The 19562-nt window shown below is 43.5% G+C and overlaps 2 protein-coding genes across 2 annotated transcripts; both read right to left on the reverse strand.

The window, feature by feature from the left end:
- Positions 1 to 1671: 1671 nt before the first annotated feature.
- On the reverse strand, positions 1672 to 3656 carry LOC105945593 (CD276 antigen homolog). Its single transcript, XM_031893487.1, has 2 exons — positions 3537 to 3656; positions 1672 to 2122 (listed from the first exon to the last, which is right to left on the reverse strand). The coding sequence occupies exons 1-2, from the start codon at positions 3580 to 3582 to the stop codon at positions 1779 to 1781; spliced, it is 390 nt and encodes a 129-aa protein (XP_031749347.1). The 5' UTR covers positions 3583 to 3656; the 3' UTR covers positions 1672 to 1778.
- A 1792-nt stretch (positions 3657 to 5448) lies between these two features.
- LOC100493026 lies at positions 5449 to 13131 on the reverse strand. Its single transcript, XM_031893748.1, has 7 exons — positions 12817 to 13131; positions 10699 to 11031; positions 9931 to 10209; positions 9108 to 9200; positions 7548 to 7886; positions 6949 to 7245; positions 5449 to 6728 (listed from the first exon to the last, which is right to left on the reverse strand). The coding sequence occupies exons 1-7, from the start codon at positions 12959 to 12961 to the stop codon at positions 6367 to 6369; spliced, it is 1848 nt and encodes a 615-aa protein (XP_031749608.1). The 5' UTR covers positions 12962 to 13131; the 3' UTR covers positions 5449 to 6366.
- Between the last annotated feature and the right edge of the window lie 6431 nt (positions 13132 to 19562).

Genomic DNA, 19562 nt, shown 5'->3' on the forward strand with positions numbered 1-19562 from the left:
GATAGGCAAAGGCAGATCACCGGCATAGTCCCTTCTCATAAAGAGGTTGGGCAGGGTTATTTGCTAACCTAAGTCCCTAGCACTTCTGTGTCCCTAACGTAAGGCCAGTAATGTCTGTTAGGAAGACTACTATTACTATTACTACTATTACTTCTGGATGGAGCCAAGAGCTGCCCTTTCTATATAAGTCTGAATGATCTCACTCCTCCTGTAGATGCTATGGCAGTGTCTGCTATGCTTGCCCTGTCCCCAACTTCTCCAGAGTGGGTGTTAAACTCTGGGTGATGGTTTGCTGGGGCCTATTCTGCCTCCAGGCTCAGTGGAGCTGTTGATGGAAATCAGACAAGCAGCCAAAGAGGAAGCCACACCTCCTTGCTAGACACTATATGAGGCTGCAAGGGGTGGGGACAACCATATGGGCCAATAAAGGAGAAGCATAACTAGAGACTGTTACAGAGGCTTCTGCCCAGTAACAAGGGATCTATGTGAAGAGGTAGGGATTTCACTCCATAGGGCATTTAACCCTATGGGTCCCTACAATTACTTTCCTAACCCCTAGAGTAGCTCCTCACACATGGAAAGCAGGAACAGGAATGGCATGATGGGAGGAACTGACATCACATATAAGGAAGGGGAATGGGAGGGCCTACAGACTTATAAACAACTTGCAATATGACCTTGGTCACTAGGTGGCAGTGTAACAATGTATATGCATAAACCATTAACACAAATATTAACTGCTGGGGCAGCACAAATGCTAAAAAAATACAAATTCCTTACATTTCCAGATAATGAATATCACAGCAGCGATTACCAGAAGTGATACAATCCCATTCACTGCCATAACCGCACGGTTTCTCTCTGCAACGGGAAATAATTAAGAAATATGAATGTAAATTATAGTAAGAGACTATTTACTAACATCTAATTTGCTTGATTTTATCTGCTTTTCATATAGGGTCCAACAAATAAATATATATATACTAAAATATACATATAAATTATAAAACAAAATAAAGTGTATTTGGTAGAAACCTCTCACCTGGGCAAAAATCCTGGTTGGAAAACTAAATACCAACTATTTGATGGGAAAATTGTGCAGATACAATGGAGACCAACTGCAAACTGCCTTATAACATTCCCTATTAGTGGTGATGTTTTGCTCCGCTGAAAAAGTTTGTGAAACCACAGGAAAATCTGTGAAATGCATTGAAGTCAATGGGCGGTTTTTACAGTACTTATATGTGTAATATGTATTTCTAATAGTTCATTACCAGTCACTACATTGCCTGCCCAGTATGTTTTGTTATATACAGTCTACACAGTGAGAGTTTCCTTTGGGCACAATGAGGCTTCTTTGCAATTTAAGAAGAACCACACACGCTTCCAATAAAGTCCTATTGATTAAAATTGTTAATTTTAAAATTAAACCCCAATGAATGCTTAATTCAAGCCATGCACTGTTCTTGCACCCAACTGAGAGTTCATGCACCATCCTGGGGCCAGGTAAGGGATGCTTTCCGTATCTGTACAACAATGTTGCAACAAACTACTTTGCTGGTATCTCATCACCTTTGCATCCTACTTCCAACAACAAAACTAATATTAATGTTTGTTGAGGGGGTGGGAAACAGAATAGGGGGCAGTAGTTCATCATGGAATCAGCAACTCCTAATAACTTCCAACAAACATGATCCAGTTGTGTCAAAAATTAAAATTGAGCTTTACTTTTCCCTTAATAATCCAGGTGAAATAAGCAGAGAACATCCAGTCTTGACCTAGTACTTACCTAGAACAATCAGCCTGATCTCCCTGTCTTCTCTCTCAGGACTATAGACCACCGCACATGTGTAGACCCCTTCATCTGAGCTCCTCACATTGGATAAAGCCAAAGAGAAGTTGCCATTGTCGACTTCCTGCTGCTCAAATGATCTCCTTGATGTGGAACTGAAGCATTTGTTATCAAATCTCAAGATTTCTTTGTTTTGGAAGAACCAGATCACCACAAGGTAATTCAGGTCCAGGGAAGCATTGCCAACTGAGATCATGCAGGGAAGAATGGCGCGAGATCCAACCAGAACCTGGCGAGATGGAGGAGCAGCAAGTTGCAAGGTGGCACCTACTGGAAGACATGGCAGGGAGCAGAGATGTGAATAGGGGAACCCCCTACTCTATACATTGTGTCACATACAGGCAGGGTAACTGGTCTCTGGCTAAACTGACCCTAGTGTATGTGAGACTGTAAGTACCACTGGGGCAGGGACTGAGGGGCAGAATGTGTCAGCTCTACGTAAATAAAGGTTCAACTGCCTATAAATTAGTGGCAAAACCCAAATCCCCATGACAGGGTTCAGACATTTATAGAGAGAGAATGTTCTTACTTAAACCTCTAAAACATACTGATCATCTTTCTACTCACATAAACCTTAAGGCCATATAGACTGGGAATATACTGGGGCAAAAAATATTGTAGCTAGTGATGAGCGAGTCCTTCCTGTTTCACTTTGCTGTAAAATCCATGGAACTGTGAATCGGCAGAAAATTCACGAAGTGTGGAAACTGACACACATAAAAATCAATTGTTTTTAAAAAATTTCTTGCAAATTTTTGCCACGCTGAATTTTTGCACCTACTTCACAAAAAAATCCACCAATGGAGAAACTGCAAAAAAATTGCCCATCACTAATTGTAGCTTATATTATATATATAGGAGACACTACTTCCTTGGGGGGGTGCGGGGCCCCTATGGTGGCAGCCCCGGCCGACCCTGCACCCCCCCAGCCCCACCCTGCACCCCCCCAGCCCCACCCTGTAGAAGTCAATGGGAGTTGCCTTAGGCAAAGTCAAGCTGTATTTTCAATTGAAGAGTTTTGAGTCTTTCAAGAATTTCCGAGTGTGTAATCTGGAAAATTCCAGGTATTTGAACATTTTATACAAACAAGTTTTCCATATTAATAAATCAGCGAGCATAGAAGTTTTTTTAAAAATGTGATTAATTTAAATTAGAAAAAAAACTCTTAAATTCACAAACATAAAAACTGATCAATAAGCCCATAAGCAAAGGCCCAAGGTGAGAGGGGCCATACGTGTGGAAGGGAACAAGGAGGAGGCATGTGTTAGGGGCAACGGCAAGAAGAGAGGAGAAACCCCCCCCCCATGGACAGTAAAGGGGCCCCCGGGAGAGACCCCCCCATGGGCAGTAAAGGGGCCCCCGGGAGAGACCCCACCATGGGCAGTAAAGGGGCCCCCGGGAGAGATTTCCACCTCATGGTCAGTCTGAGAGATCCAGGTTTCAGAAGGACGAAGACATTAAGTGGGAGAGACCATTAGTGTGTAGGAAATGAGGAAAAATATATTGAATATGAATCCATTTCCCATATGTGTCCCCTTTAATGACTTTACTTTTGACTTCACTTGATACTATGGGATAGGAAACATGACTGATAATAAATGTTTCTCCTGCCCCATTATACCCCTCCCAGGCATTGTACCCCGTGCCAATAGCCCCAGACAGTACAGAGAAATACAGAACGTACCTGATTGGTGCAGGAGGAAAAGGCAGAGAAACCCCAAACTGAGCATGTTGGGGGTGTGGATCAGTTTAGCAGGCCCCCAGTTCCCTGCAGGACAGATGTTTGCCGGGGTGGGTGCCAGGGTGGGTGCCCAGAGAGGACCATGTAGGTTCTACCCTAACTGGATGCACTTTAGCTCTGAGGCTGATGAATCATTCATTAACGAGCTAACACCCCTAGTGCAACTGAATATATGCCCCCCCCCCCCGGGGTAGAAAGTGAAAATGAAAATGCCCTTCTCCTACAGTTATTGTTTGTGCTTCTGTTTATTTAACCTTTGTGCCATTGCTTTATTGCTATAGATAAGTATTACAGGAAAGTAATTATCTACAATTACATTTCATTCAGTGCCTGAAAAATACATTGATAGATCATTTCTATAAATACAGAGAGCACAAGTGCATGAATAGGGCCCATTATATATATAATAATCCCGTGTGTGTGTGTGTGTCTGTGTATCTACACATATATGTATTTATATAGAGATGATTGTGCACACAATGCTGTACAGAACACTATAATAATAATAAAACACATAGGGATCAATTACAATCATGTGCCAGTTGGATTAAAGGGGAACTAAACCCAACCGTAAAGCTGCCCCACAGCGCCCCCTAGTTCTCTATAGAAGTTGATGAAAAACCTAATTACACATGGAAACCAATTCCCCAATGAGAATTCTACTGAGCCAAAACTTCATTATAGATGCAAGAGAAGTGACCAATGAGAATGCTGATTCCCTGTGTCAGGCCCCTTGCTGGTACCTTACATATAGAGATAATGATGGCATTTTCCCGTCATTATATGGCACAGGAATCAGACATGGGGATAAAGGGACAGACTTGTTCAGTGCTGGGAAACTGTGCTTATTGCTCCCAACTCCAATTGCAGGAACAGAGAACAGGGAGCCGGATTTACTCACATCAGCTGGGATTCTCATTGGAGGATTCTTTTGCATTTCTGCCAATGCGGGCCCTAGAGAGCTGGGAAAGTTTTATTGGGCAATATTGCTTTAAGAATACAGCCCTGATGTTGCTGGACTACAGCTCCCAGCATGCCTCACCCTTCATTATATGTTACATTATTCTGGGATTTGTAGTCCGGCAACAGCTGAGTAACGTTGGGTTGAGCCGCGCTGTGCCGCAGGGTTTAGTTTCCCTTTATGGAACTAAAAAATGGGACCTAAAGTTCTGCAGATTGGGCAACTGGGCCTTAGGGGGGCGTATTATCAATAAGACTGTTGGGGCACTGGCAGGATAAAGGGGGGTGCATAGTGTGCAACTGACACCCTGAGTTGGGGCCACACAGAACCCAATTTAACAGCATCATTTTCTCCCGTGTGTGACTGTTCCCTCCCATGTACAGAGCGTGAGTGCACTGTGGCTCCGACTCATGAACAGAAGTACCGATACCCAATCACTGACTTATCTAATTGTTTGTGCAGCTCATTTACTCAGTGTCAGGAGTCGTATAAACTCAGTAGCAGGAGTCGCACCTTTGCACCTTTGCTCAGTTCTTATCCTTAGCCCTTAGTAACATAATGGGAATGCAGGCAGAGATAAGCGATAGGAACAGGTTAAAGGGGAACTATACCCCTGTACATGTCCCGACTATTCTATTCATTAAATTACATTTTCCTAATAGATAATTGTTTTGTTCTACCTGTACTGCCCCCCTGTAACAAGTTATATGTTTAAATGGAGATAGTGAGCTCTGTATAAACAAACCCTTTCCTTCTCTCACAAACAGTCTGTGCTAGGCTTTCAGATAAGGAGGAGTTCATTTTGCAGAAAGGTTATCTGTGGGCTGATTATATGAGGAATTGCTATTTCCTCCTTTCACAGTTGCTCAGAAGAACCGCAAGAAGTAAAATAGGTTAAACATTCAGTTTTTTCTTTATTAATGAAAAACAAATATTTATTCAGCAAAACAATAGGTAGAAAGTACAAGTCCCTTTATGAAGGAGAGTATAAAGGAATTCAATTCCTCCCCCCCCCCCAGCAGCCGGACCTCCCCTCCCCCAGCCCATTGCAGGTTCCCTAGGAGCCGGTTGGTAGGGGACAGGGGGGGGGCACAGTATTAATTATTCACTCCCAATAGAAATATTTGCCCCACGCTGCCCCATACACTGTATTCTCATTATTACTGTTACTGATACCAGTGGCCCTGAGCTGCCCCCCCTACTGGCTCCATGTTACAAAGGCTGTTGGGGGAGACAAGGAAGGTGATGGGCAGTCAGACTGAGGGCATTTACCCCCACGTTGGCACTGAATGGCACAAACTAACAGGGAACCCCCTGCGCCCCACGTGGGATTCACTCTCAGCCCGAGATACGGCGCCGTGTGGTTCTGGGAATGGCAGCCCTGGGGCACGGGGCAGAACTAGGGCAGAACCCACCGTAACTAGGGAGGAGCAGACTTTGAGGGGGAAAATGTGCAAAATGTTGGCAGGCATTCTGTTTTATTCTGTATTATTTTAATGCACAGGAAAAAAGTTAATTTTGCAATGTAATAATAGTTCTTTTCCCACCGGCGAATGGGTCACTATGGGCAAAACCTAATGTTTTCCTACACTGATACTGATACTGAATAAAGCAGAAACCCATTAGTGCAGCCCCCCCACTCTCTGCGCCCCCCGTGGGTTTCCCTGGGAATGTGGGCGACTCCTTCATTCTGCTGAATATTCCCCATAGTGTCTGTACCCCCGGGCGCCGCCTAACAGGGTAACAATGGGGTGGGAGAATGGGCCCCTAATTTCTACCCCCGCAGCACAGTGGTAATTGGAGGTCATTGATTTACTTCCCTTGAGATTTATATACATGTAACTGCCCTGAGCACTTCTCTACTCCCTGAGTGGGATGCCCCACCCTACAGATAAATTCTGCCAAATTATCTGATTTAACTGTGGGAGTAAAAGTCACGCTGGTCTCACAGGCAAAAGTCTTATCCCCCTGCTCCTGGGATTTACTACATGAGACCCTGTAGGTTTCTGGATCCAGCGGAGACTCCTTCTTGCCCCCTTTCTCCAGCCTAAACCACTGCACGGTGAGATCATCGGGGTAATAACCAAATATCCTGCAGCTCAGCGTGGCCTCCTCTTTCTCTCTCAGTGTTTGTGGGAGTTTCATATCCTCCACTTGGGGGCGCCAGGGGAAATCTGCAACAGAAAGGAGTAAATGGGATAGTAATGTGCCTCCAGTACAAGTATCATTCAGTCTCTGTTATACTGATCCAATTCATGGCTGGATCCGAATCCGGCACAAAATGATCTGATCTGGTCAAATCCTGGATTCGGTGCCTAAATGAAGCCTATTGGCTGCATGAGTCCCATTACACACAGTGTTAGTGGGGAGCCCCATTATCCCAGGTCACTATACCTGCCACGGACACTTCTCTGGATTGGGGGCCACCCAGGGACCCATGTTTCCAGGTCACTCGCACCCTGAAGGCTGGATCCTTAAACAGATCCCTTGGGACACTATAAACACTTGTGAGGTCCCACGTTAGATCCGAGTTCTCTCTCCATTCCTCCCGGGCAGGTTGTTGGGTCCCCTCTCTGCACCCCCACTTTATCCTGATGTCTTTGGGGTAAAATCTCTGCAGCTTTAGGGTCAGGTCCAGATTGTGGGATCCCTGGAATGTGATATTTATTGGCTCCGGCACCTTGGGCTTCACTGGAAGACAAACACGGTGATAGATTTAACTCTGGGATACCCACTCAGTCATTGGTTATACATCCAAGCTCCGCCTACAGACTTGCTCCTGTCAGCTTTCAGGCAATGAGGAAGGGACAACATGAAAAGCTCCGCCCATCCATCAGAGACAGAAGATGAATGTTTATTACTCTATGGATTCTGGGAAGGAATAAAAAGGAGAAAACCCTCCCAACCCAAATTTCACGCACCTTATAATAAAAGACATCACAGTTCACAGAAGGTTCTGGAATATATTTCTAATAAGGGGAAATATTCCTTACCTTGGATGGTTTTGGTGTGAAAATGTTTCTCTTTGACTTTCCCGCCACCGACAAATTTGCAGCCAAACGTTGCACCCGTGTGTTTATCCAGCGTGAAAGTCAGAGTCGTTATGTGGTTATTTCCCTCCGTCTCGGAATGTACCATGTACGGACTCAGCAGGGACTCTGTGGCCTTGTCCTCTCCTGATTGGTGCAGCACAATCTCCCCGTCACTTCCTCCCCTCACTGACCATGTGACCTGCACATCACTAGGGCAGTTGGTCCCAATGCACTGCAGCTTGGTCTCCTCTCCAATAGTCAGTGTATTCGGTCCCACAATGGGTTTCAGTGAGAATGTGGCTGTCAGGGAACAGGGATGGATTCCATATGAATTCCCAGCACAAAACTTTATATCCCAGATGCAGTGTATTAAGGATCATATTAAGGGACAAGGCTTCTGGAAGGCTTTGGATTCAACTGGGTCCTGTCACTTAACCAGTCAAGTTAATTTCTCCTCCCAGCTACTTTGTGCCTTCCCTGTCTCTGCACCCTGTCTACTCATTTCCTACATACCTGCAACGTCCTAGATTCTCTTTACTACATCTCCACAACCTCCTGACTCTCTTTCCTACATCTCCATGACCTCCAAACTGTCCTTCCTACATCTCTATAACCTTCTGACTCTCTTTCCTACATCTCATGTCTTCCTAACTGCCTTTCCTACAACTCCATGACCTTCTGACTCTCTTTCCTACATCTCCATGTCTCCTTCTTACATCTTCATGATCTCTAAACTGCCTTTCCTAAATCCCTCTGCCCTTCTGACTCTCTTTCCTACATCTCCATGCCTTCCCAACTGCCTTTTCTTCACCTCCATGACCTTCTGACTCTCTTTCCTACATCTCATGTCTTCCTAACTGTCGTTCCTACAACTCCATGACCTTCTGACTTTCTTTCCTACATCTCCATGTCTCCCTAACTGCCTTTCCTACATATCCATCCATGACCTCTGAACTGTCCTTCTTACATCTCCATAACCTTCTGGCACTGTTTCCTACATCTCCATAACCTTCTGACACTCTTTCCAACATCTCCATAACCTTCTGACACTCTTTCCTACATCTCCATAACCTTCTGACGCTCTTTCCTACATCTCCATAACCTTCTGACAGTCTTTCCTACATCTCCATAACCTTCTGACACTCTTTCTTACATCTTCATGACCTCCAAACTGCCTTTCTTAAATCTCCATGATCTTCTGACTCTCTTTCCTACATCTCCATGACTCCCTAATAGCTTCCCCCCATGTTCCTCCAGCTTTTCTACCTCCTGGTTCCTCCTATTTTCTCTGTGGACATTTAGCCATTTTCTCATTCCTTCCCTTCACCTTTTCCAAGCTCTGTTTCCTTTTCTCAACATCCTCTCTGCTCCTATCCCATATCTGTGCCATTTGTGCCTCCTTCCTGCCCTTTTCCCTTCTCAGGCATATCAGTATATCAACAGGAGATATTAAAGTGCTGGTTTGGGTTTTGGTGACCAAATATTTATCATATTAATGCTAAAAAAATACAAATTCCTTACATTTTCTCTTGTGTTTCCAGATAATGAATATCACAGCAGCGATTCCCAGAAGAGGTACAATCACACTCACCACAATAACGGCAGGGTTTGTCTCTGCAAGGGAATTGGAAAATAATTAAGAGAAATTAATGTAAATTATAATAAGGGACTATTGACTAAGATCGAATTTGCTTGCTTTTATTTGCTTTTATTATATTTTCATATAGGGTCCAACAAATAAATATATAAAAAACTAAAATATATATATACAAAAATAAAGTGTGTCTGGTAGAAACCTCTCACCTGGGCAAAAATCCAAAACATTTGGCTCAACACAATTCCCTTTATTGCACTGAAGTTGAGAGAAACTACTTATGAAATATAAGGGCTTATTTTATAACCCTAAGGGCAAGTACAAGAGCCGTAAGGGGTAACTTGCAGTAGAATAAAAACACACAATAGCCCATTGCATCCTGTACTCAATGGCTCTTGTTCTCTTCATGTCTAAACGATACACAAACTCATGGGCATCCAAGGTGACACTCATGCCCCACCCGCTACCTGCCCCACAGGGCACAATCTGATGAACTTCAGGCAGCAGTGATGCCACAATTACATTGGAATTACATCACAAATCAAGGAATGTTGAATCCCAAATACTAAAATAAGCATGTAAGAAAGGGGTAAGAAAACCAGCATTCTACAAGTCCCAGCATTCTCTGAGAGTGAAACTGGGCAGCCATTGGGATTATGACCATGGAGCCATGTGGCGGGGTGCAAAAGTCCATTAAATATATGTATTTCTAAAAGTTCATTACCAGTCACTGCATTGCCTGCCCAGTACCTGTGAATTCCAGTAGAAAATCTATCTGAGGAGCCTGTGGGTGGGATGGGTGCTGGACTCTGCAGGAGAAGGTCTTGTTCCCACTTGCCCAAGGGACAGTCAGGGTACTGCTCACACTGTAGGTCCCATCTGGGCCTTGCTGGGGTTTCTCCAAAACATGGTCACTGAGGACTTCCCCACCGCTTATCCAGGTTATGTTAATCTCCTTGGGGTAGAAACCGGTAGCTGAGCAGGATAAAGCATTTCTTTGTTTCTGAGTTATTGTGATTGCGGGGGGGTCTGTAAGAGAGGAAGTTTAATGAGGTTTTGCTCAAACTCTGATCAAACAGAACCAATGTTTTGTTATATACAGTACATTCTACACAGTGAGAGTTTCCTTTGGGCACAATGAGGCTTCTTTGCAAATTAAGAAGAACCAATGAATGCTTAATTCAAGCCATGCACTGTTCTTGCACCCAACTGAGAGTTCATACACCATCCCAAGGCCAGGTAAGGGCTGCTTTCCATATCTGTGCAACAATGTTGCAACAAACTGCTTTGCTGGTATCTCATCACCTTTGCATCCTACTTCCAACAAAACTAATATTAATGTTTGTTGAGGGGGTGGGAAACAGAATGGGGGGGGTAGTTCATCATGGAATCAGCAACTCCTAATAACTTCCAACAAACATGATCCAGTTGTGTCCAGAATTAAAATTGAGCTTTACTTTTCCCTTAATAATCCAGGTGAAATAAGCAGAGAACATCCAGTCTTGACCTAGCACTTACCTAGAACAATCAGCCTGATCTCCCTGTCTTCTCTCTCAGGACTATAGACCACCACACATGTGTAGACCCCTTCATCGGAGATCCTCACATTGGATAAACCCAAAGAGAAGTTGCCATTGTCGACTTCCTGCTGGTTAAATGATCTCCTCGATGTGGAAATGAAGCCTTTGTTATCAAATCTCAAGATTTCTTTGTTTTGGAAGAACCAGATCACCGCAAGGTAATTCAGGTCCAGAGAAGCATTGTCAACTGAGATCATGCAGGGGAGAAGTACGTGAGATCCAACCAGAACCTGGCGAGATGGAGGAGCAGCAAGTTGCAAGGTGGCACCTACTGGAAGACATGGCAGGGAGCAGAGATGTGAATAGGGGAACCCCCTACTCTATACATTGTGTCACATACAGGCAGGGTATCTGGTCTCTGGCTAAACTGACCCTAGTGTATGTGAGACTGTAAGTACCACTGGGGCAGGGACTGAGGGGCAGAATGTGTCAGCTCTACATAAATAAAGGTTCAACTGCCTATAAATTAGTGGCAAAACCCAAATCCCCATGACAGGGTTCAGACATTTATAGGGAGAGAATGTTCTTACTTAAACCACTACAATATACCAAACTGATCTTCTACTCACATAAACCTTAAGGCCATATAGACTGGGAATATACCGGGGGCAAAAAATATTGTAGCGAATCCGACCTGTTTCATTTTGCTGTAAAATCCATGAAACTGCGAAACATGAAAAATTTCTGGCAAATTTTTGCCACCCTGAATTTTTGTGCCTGTTTCACGAAAACTCAGAAATTCGCTATGAATCCATGTCTGGCAAAAAATTCCGCTCATCACTAATTATAGCTTATATTATATACTGTATATATAGAAGACACTACTTCCTTGGGGGGGTGCGGGGCCTGCAGAAGAAGTCAATGGCAGTTGCCTTAGGCAAAGTCAAGCCTTATTTTCAATTGAAGAGTTTTGAGTCTTTCAAGAATTTTCAAGTTTGTAATCTGGAAAATTCCAGGTATTAAAATATTTTATACAAAAAATTTCTAAAAAAAAACTTTTACAAAAAGTAAAATGCAAGTTCAATAAGCCCATAAGTAAAGACCCATGGTAAGAGGGGTCATACGTGTGGAAGGGAACAAGGAGGGGGCATGTGTTAGGGGCAACTGCAAGAAGAGAGGAGAAATCCCACCACCATGGGCAGTAAAGGGGCCTCCGGGAGAGATTTCCACCTCATGGTCAGTCTGAGAGATCCACGTTTCAGAAGGACAAAGACATCTAAGATTTGCCAAAGTCGCCCGAAGTTGCCTTGAGAGGAAAATCGTCTCATAGTGCAAATCGTAGCAACGCGTATCCCATGCCACCAGTGATCCCACCCCATCCCAACAGTTGTTGCCTGTGACAACAAAGGTTTGTTGCTGGGCAACTAATCTCCCTGTCTGCCACTGCCTTTAGTGTGTAGGAAATGAGGAATAAGATTTGGTGTCTGGTCCTTGGCCAGAAGCACTGTGGGAAGTGGGTAGCCAATCACAGCTCTGCATTTACTCAGGGAACATATACTGTAGTTCCCTATCAGGTCTCCTAGCTATTGACTGACTCCCATCCTACAGAGCAAAGTACTGAGACCTGCCGCCCCCCGCTCAGCCTGGGCGCCAAATGGGCGTACTAATGGGGCTAATGGGGCTGATCAGTAGCACCAAAGGCAGGTTCCTTCTACGTTAGAGATGTCATGGCAATAATTGTTCTTGCACTGGGGGTGCAATTTATTAATATTCAGGTTACGGTCACACAAAGCAAAAAATAAAGGCAAAAATTGCATTTGTCTTGTTTTTTTTACATTAACTTCAAAATGATAATATTATTACTATTCTAACATTATATCCTTATTGTTATCATTGTTATTTGTTGTTAACATTTTATCATTTGACAAATGAAAAATATATTGAATATGAATCCATTTCCCATATGTGTCCCCTTTAATGACTTTACTTTTGACTTCACATGATACTATGGGACAGGAAACATGACTGATAATAAATATTTCTCCTGCCCCATTATACCCCTCCCAGGCATTGTACCCCGTGCCCCCCAGGCAGTACAGAGAAATACAGAACGTACCTGATTGGTGCAGCAGGAAAAGGCAGAGAAACCCCAAACTGAGCATGTTGGGCACGTGGATCAGTTTAGCAGCCCCCCAATTCCCTGCAGGACAGATGTTTGCCAGGGTGGGTGCCAGGGTGGGTGCCAGAGAGGACCCTCTCATGTAGGTTCTACCCTAACTGCATGCACTTTAGCCCCAAGGCTGGTGAATCATTCACTATCATTATATAGCTAACACCCCTGGTGCAACTGCATATGTGATCTACCCCCTCAGGTAGAAAGTGAAAGTGCTCATCTCCCAACAGTTATTGTTTGTACTTCTGTTTAGTTAACCTTTGTGCTTTATTGCTATAGATAAGTATTACAGGAAAGTAACCCCCCCCCCCCCCCGCCTTGGGGGCAGATATATTATACCCAGAATAATACAATTACATTTCATTCAGTGCCTGAAAAAAACATTGATAGATCATTTCCATAAACACAGAGAGCACAAGTGCATGAATAGGGCCCATTATATATATAATAATCCCACTATCCGCACCGGATCCAGTGTCGGACTGGGGCACCTGGGCCCCCCCCAGAGAAGTTGAGCTCAATGGCTAAAAATAGAATAGACACATTCAATTACTATTAAATAACATTAAGTTGCAACAACTGCTAAATAAATAACTGAAAAATACAAAGTTATTCAAGTTGTATAAAACAATATAGCTAAATAACTGCACTTACAGTATTAATGAGTATAATCACAAAGCAGAACAATTAATCTCAAATAAGCAATTTCTGCAAGAGGGAAGATGATTTTGCAAAGTTATCAATGAAATCATCATAAACTAAATGGTTTGCAATGTCCCCTTCAATATTAATTAGCAGAAATGATTCGAGCAGCTCCTGTCCAATCACAGATCTGAAACGGGTTTTTACTATTTTTAGCTTAGAAAACTCTCTCACAGGAAAGCTGAGTGCAAGTTATAGTGAGCAGAGAGGTTTATACACAGCAGAGAGGTTTATACACAGCAGAGGGGTTTACACACAGCAGAGAGGTTTACACACAGCAGAGAGGTTTACACACAGCAGAAAGGTTTACACACAGCAGAGAGGTTTATACACAGCAGAGAGGTTTACACACAGCAGAGAGGTTTACACACAGCAGAGAGGTTTACACACAGCAGAGAGGTTTATACACAGCAGAGAGGTTTACACACAGCAGAGAGGTTTACACACAGCAGAGAGGTTTACACACAGCAGAGAGGTTTATACACAGCAGAGAGGTTGGTGAATGCAGAGAGGTTTATACACAGCAGAGAGGTTTATACACAGCAGAGAGGTTTACACACAGCAGAGAGGTTTATACACAGCAGAGAGGTTTACACACAGCAGAGAGGTTTACACACAACAGAGAGGTTTACACACAGCAGAGAGGTTTACACACAACAGAGAGGTTTATACACAGCAGAGAGGTTTACACACAACAGAGAGGTTTACACACAGCAGAGAGTACACAGCAGAGAGGTTTATACACAGCAGAGAGGTTTATACACAGCAGAGAGGTTGGTGAATGCAGAGAGGTTTATACACAGCAGAGAGGTTTACACACAGCAGAGAGGTTTATACAGAGCAGAGAGGTTTATACACAGCAGAGAGGTTTACACAAACAGAGAGGTTTACACACAGCAGAGAGGTTTATACACAGCAGAGAGGTTTATACACAGCAGAGAGGTTGGTGAATGCAGAGAGGTTTACACACAGCAGAGAGGTTTACACACAGCAGAGAGGTTTACACACAGCAGAGAGTTTTACACACAGCAGAGAGCTTTATACACAGCAGAGAGGTTTATACACAGCAGAGAGGTATATACACAACAGAGAGGTTTATACACAACAGAGCGGTTTATACACAGCAGAGAGGTTTATACACAGCAGAGAGGTTGGTGAATGCAGAGAGGTTTATACACAGCAGAGAGGTTTATACACAGCAGAGAGGTTTATACACAGCAGAGAGGTTTACACACAGCAGAGAGGTTTACACACAACAGAGAGGTTTATACACAGCAGAGAGGTTTACACACAGCAGAGAGGTTTACACACAACAGAGAGGTTTATACACAGCAGAGAGGTTTATACACAGCAGAGAGGTTTATACACAGCAGAGAGGTTTATACACAGCAGAGAGGTTGGTGAATGCAGAGAGGTTTATACACAGCAGAGAGGTTTACACACAGCAGAGAGGTTTATACACAGCAGAGAGGTTTATACACAGCAGAGAGGTTTATACACAGCAGAGAGGTTTACACACAGCAGAGAGGTTTACACACAGCAGAGAGGTTTACACACAGCAGAGAGGTTTATACACAGCAGAGGGGTTTATACACTGCAGAGAGGTTTATACACAGCAGAGAGGTTTATACACAGCAGAGAGGTTTATACACAGCAGAGGGGTTTATACACAGCAGAGAGGTTTATACACAGCAGAGAGGTTTATACACAGCAGAGAGGTTTATACACAGCAGAGGGGTTTATACACAGCAGAGAGGTTTATACACAGCAGAGAGGTTTATACACAGCAGAGAGCTTTATACACAGCAGAGAGGTTGGTGAATGCAGAGAGGTTTATACACAGCAGAGAGGTTTATACACAGCAGAGAGGTTGGTGAATGCAGAGAGTGCAAGTTCTGCCCATATAGAAGCTGTAGGAGCTGGCCATTTCCTCCTCATCATCATCACTTCCCTCTATAGTGACAGTGGCTTTTAGAGGAAGGCTGGGTTAGTAGTGGATAGTTATCGTAAAAGTTCAAAAGCTCAGATTTTAATTGAACAGAATCCCCACCAGCCAAACCAGCAACTGTACTGTAGGATCCTGCCGGAATGTTCCCTTCCCTCATGTTACCGAACTGCCTGGGGTCTAGAAAGGCAAAATCCTGAATGAGTTTTTAATTTTTAGATAATTTGTTGTCAATACTACCCACAGGCTGATCTATGGATGCATAGTATGTGTGGCCCTCAAATCCTTCCAGAGAATCTACAGTAGCCTTGTCTCTAGCCAACTCCCCGGACAGCCTTTTGTTCCCCCACTCTTTTCTATGGAAGGCTCTTCTCTACCTCAGCACTGACAGACATTTCATCAAGGGAACTGTCAATCTTTTCAATAAAAGCATTTACCAGTGTTACAAGCTTTGTAAAGGATGGTCTCAGTTTCCAACCATTCACAAACCATTCACCAACCATTCTCCATCCATTCACCAACCATTCTCCAACCATTCTCCAACCATTCTTCAACCATTCACAAACTATTCTCCAACCATTCACAAACCATTCTCCAACCATTCTTCAACCATTCACAAACCATTCTCCAACCATTCTCTGACCATTCACAAACCATTCTCCAACCATTCTCCAACCATTCACAAACCATTCTCCAACCATTCACAAACAATTCTCCAACCATTCTCCAACCATTCTCCAACCATTCTCCCACCATTCTCCAACCATTCTCCAACCATTCACAAACAATTCTCCAACCATTCTCCAACCATTCTCCCACCATTCACCAACCATTCTCCCACCATTCACCAACCATTCTCCAACCATTCACCAACCATTCTCCAACCATTCTCCCACCATTCTCCCACCATTCTCCCACCATTCTCCCACCATTCACCAACCATTCACCGACCATTCACAAACCAAGCTGCAGGATGCCCAGCCCACTAGTTTGGAGATAATCTAACACAGGGGTGGCAATTTAAAAAATTTGCATGAAGAGAAATGAAATGAGCAATGTTTCATACCTTGTCCAATCATAAATTAAATATTTGGCCTCACTGAATTCTTTGCTGTCAAACTGGGGGGGACAAAGAAATGTGCTCAAGTAAATCAGTTTGCTGTAAAAAAATTTTTGACTGATCGGAGCATGATCCAAACATCGTACCGAGTGCTCTCCGCTCACTCCACCAACGGGTGTCACCAATTTTTTAAAGTCTTGAAAGTTTTTCCTGCCCATGACGCAGGGAAGAGACTTGCTCTGTCCACACAGACGGACTCTTGTAGGGTTCTGAGATAGCAGTTTTCTCTAAAAGGCCAAAGAGAGACTTTACAGGTATCACACACTGGGTTATATCCATATTTACCAGACTGAGTATATGAGCATAACACCAGGTATAAACTGAACTGCAGCTCTCATTGCTTATATGGCCTGAACCCCATTGTAGCTCCCACTCATGTCTGCAGCACCATCAGTAGAGCAGCCAGTAATGTTATTTACACTCAGACATTTTCCATTTGCTCTTTGAGAGATAAATAAAGTGCTTCCCCTGTTGTGCTCTTAACATGTCTGAGAGCAATAAGTCTTTTGTGTATGTCTCTCTCTCTCAGAATGAAGCTACACGGGTCCATGACACCAACACCCTGAGGGCTGAACATTTCAACACTCAATTCTACTACTAATTCTTTGCTTTACCTTCATTCCCATGAGAATAATCAAGTTATTTATTGTAGTTTTACTTACAAATGTTACCAGTCCTCCTCTTCCCTTGCTCTGACGATGTCTCGCTTAGTGCCAATACCTCTTTAACTTGGTTTTGTCATATTTACTCAGAAGCAGATCAGCTCTAGGACGTTCCCATGGGTCAGGTCTCTATTCAGTAAGGAATGAGCAGCATTAATCCCACCCTCTGTAGGTAAGGCCCAGGTTTGCAAGATGCTGAATAATGTCAATTAACCTCATTATGATCAAGCGATTATTCCTTATTTTTTCTGTTTGTTTGTTAACTAAATTTACATTGATTAGTGTTTCAATATCAGTTTTTCTTTCCACTCTCCTATCAGATATTACTGATGCCTGATACAGGGCAGACTCCTCATGTTGCTTGACCCTTTCATTGACATGCAGTTAATTAACTGGCCAGCCACTAATAAACATGCTTCGTTAGTACAGAAAGCCATTGCGCATGTTGAGCAATAAAGTGTTTGGCCATCAGCACAGAAGGAAAGCCATTTTCTCTGAATTGCTCCCCCACCAGGCACTAGAGGGAAGGAAACTTTGTGCGCTTGGAAAGGGAGTGTATGGGGAGCATCAGAAAGTGGCTGCACTGGGTGGGATTTCATAAATGTAATTTAACAGATATATTGCAGGTTGGGTCTGGTGCATTGAATGGGAGTGGGAGTGGGAGTCATGGGAGAAAGTACATTAGACTCAATATCAGCCACACTCACAATCTGAGTCTTTATCAGATCCCTCAGGGGTAGGAGAGGGGTCTTTATGTTCACCCTCTTATGAGGGCCCTTCACCTTCCTCCTCAACTCTTGATGATGATGAAGCCATCACTATTAGCAAAGGGACATCTCCCTGGGGTAAGTCCTCACGTTCTGCAGAGCTCTGACTGGGCTCTTTGGTTGCCCCGGGGCAGTCCCTGCACCCATTAGCTCTTTTTTGGAAGCCTGTAATCTTTTTTCTGCCCTGTTTTATACTTCTTTTTGGAAATGGCTTCCTTGCTTTTATCTTTTAATTCTGATCCTCTTTAAGAAGACATTATAGATTTCCTATCAATAATTGTGTGTATTAGTACCCCTAATCCTAAATAACCCCAAACTTGTAACGTTTGTGACCCATGCACATACTAAAAAATTGTGCTGCAGGCAAGAGAATATTGAACTTTAAACTCACACACCATGCACAAATAATGCCAACATGCTTCAAAACATACAAAAATAAAATGATGTTTAAAGAAAGGAGGAATCACACCACGCATTTTGCCTCGTTACAACAGATGACAAGTCATTACAAACCTTTCCCTCCCTGATAACGTCGGCCTGTGTGTCACTGAATGTTGTTTCCCACCAGCCAGACTTACACAGAGCAACTGAATGATTTCAGAATTCTGGAACAAGAATATATTCAATTTTAAAAAAGGGGCCGGGCCCACCGGGGTTTTTCCAGGGGGCAAGTCCGACCTCGACTGTATCCATAAAGCCAATTCTCTGTACAGTTCCAGTGTTATTGTTACTTTCTATTCCTTATCTTTCCTCTCATTCACCCCCTGAAACTGCATGAAATATGCCCCAAATATGTCACCCTGTGTCAGTGGGTGCCCTCCTCCATTTCTACACCCATTGGTCTCTTCAGAATCTGCTATACACAGGCACTTTAAAGGAGAACTAAAGTCTAAAATAGAAAATCAGTAGAAATGCTGTATTCATTCTGAACCTCCAATGAGAATCCCAGCTGATGTGAGTAAATCCGGCTCCCTGTTCTCTGTTCCTGCAATTGGAGTTGGGAGCAATAAGCACAGTTTCCCAGCACTGAACAAGTCTGTCCCTTTATCCCCATGTCTGATTCCTGTGCCATATAATGACGGGAAAATGCCATCATTATCTCTATATGTAAGATAATATCAAAATGGCTGATATAGTGCTGGGAATCTAATCAGCATTCTCATTGGTCAATTCTCTTGCGTATATATTTTTTTTTCCTTCAACCTCCATAGAGAACTAGGTGGAACCTACAAATGATCCCATTGGCACAGAGACACAGGTGCATCATGGGTACAAGTACATTTTATTACAGGATATCAATAAAACAAGCTTTAGCTTAGCACAGGGGTAGGGAACCTATGGCTCGGGAGCCAGATGTGGCTCTTTTGATGGCTGCATCTGGCTCGCTGCCAAATCTTTAATTAAAAAAATAACGGGGTTGTGGCCTGCACTCGGCGGATAGAAGATGTGTTCTAAGCCTTAGAAAACGTCTTCTATCTGCTGAACACAGGCCG

The sequence above is a fragment of the Xenopus tropicalis genome, chromosome 9 (genome assembly GCF_000004195.4).
Source record: "Xenopus tropicalis strain Nigerian chromosome 9, UCB_Xtro_10.0, whole genome shotgun sequence".
Taxonomy (NCBI): Eukaryota; Metazoa; Chordata; class Amphibia; order Anura; family Pipidae; genus Xenopus; species Xenopus tropicalis.

Coding starts and splice junctions, on each gene's coding strand:
- LOC100493026 (XM_031893748.1), bottom strand. CDS start 12,961: ATGAGAGGGTCCTCTCTGGCACCCACCCTGGCACCCACCCTGGCAAAC. Junction 11,032..12,816: donor TTTCCTGCTGCACCAATCAG/GTACGTTCTGTA, acceptor CATGTCTTCCAG/TAGGTGCCACCTTGCAACTT. Junction 7,887..9,107: donor CTGGAAACACAAGAGAAAAT/GTAAGGAATTTG, acceptor GTTCCCTGACAG/CCACATTCTCACTGAAACCC.
- LOC105945593 (XM_031893487.1), bottom strand. CDS start 3,582: ATGCTCAGTTTGGGGTTTCTCTGCCTTTTCCTCCTGCACCAATCAG. Junction 2,123..3,536: donor TTTCCTCCTGCACCAATCAG/GTACGTTCTGTA, acceptor CATGTCTTCCAG/TAGGTGCCACCTTGCAACTT.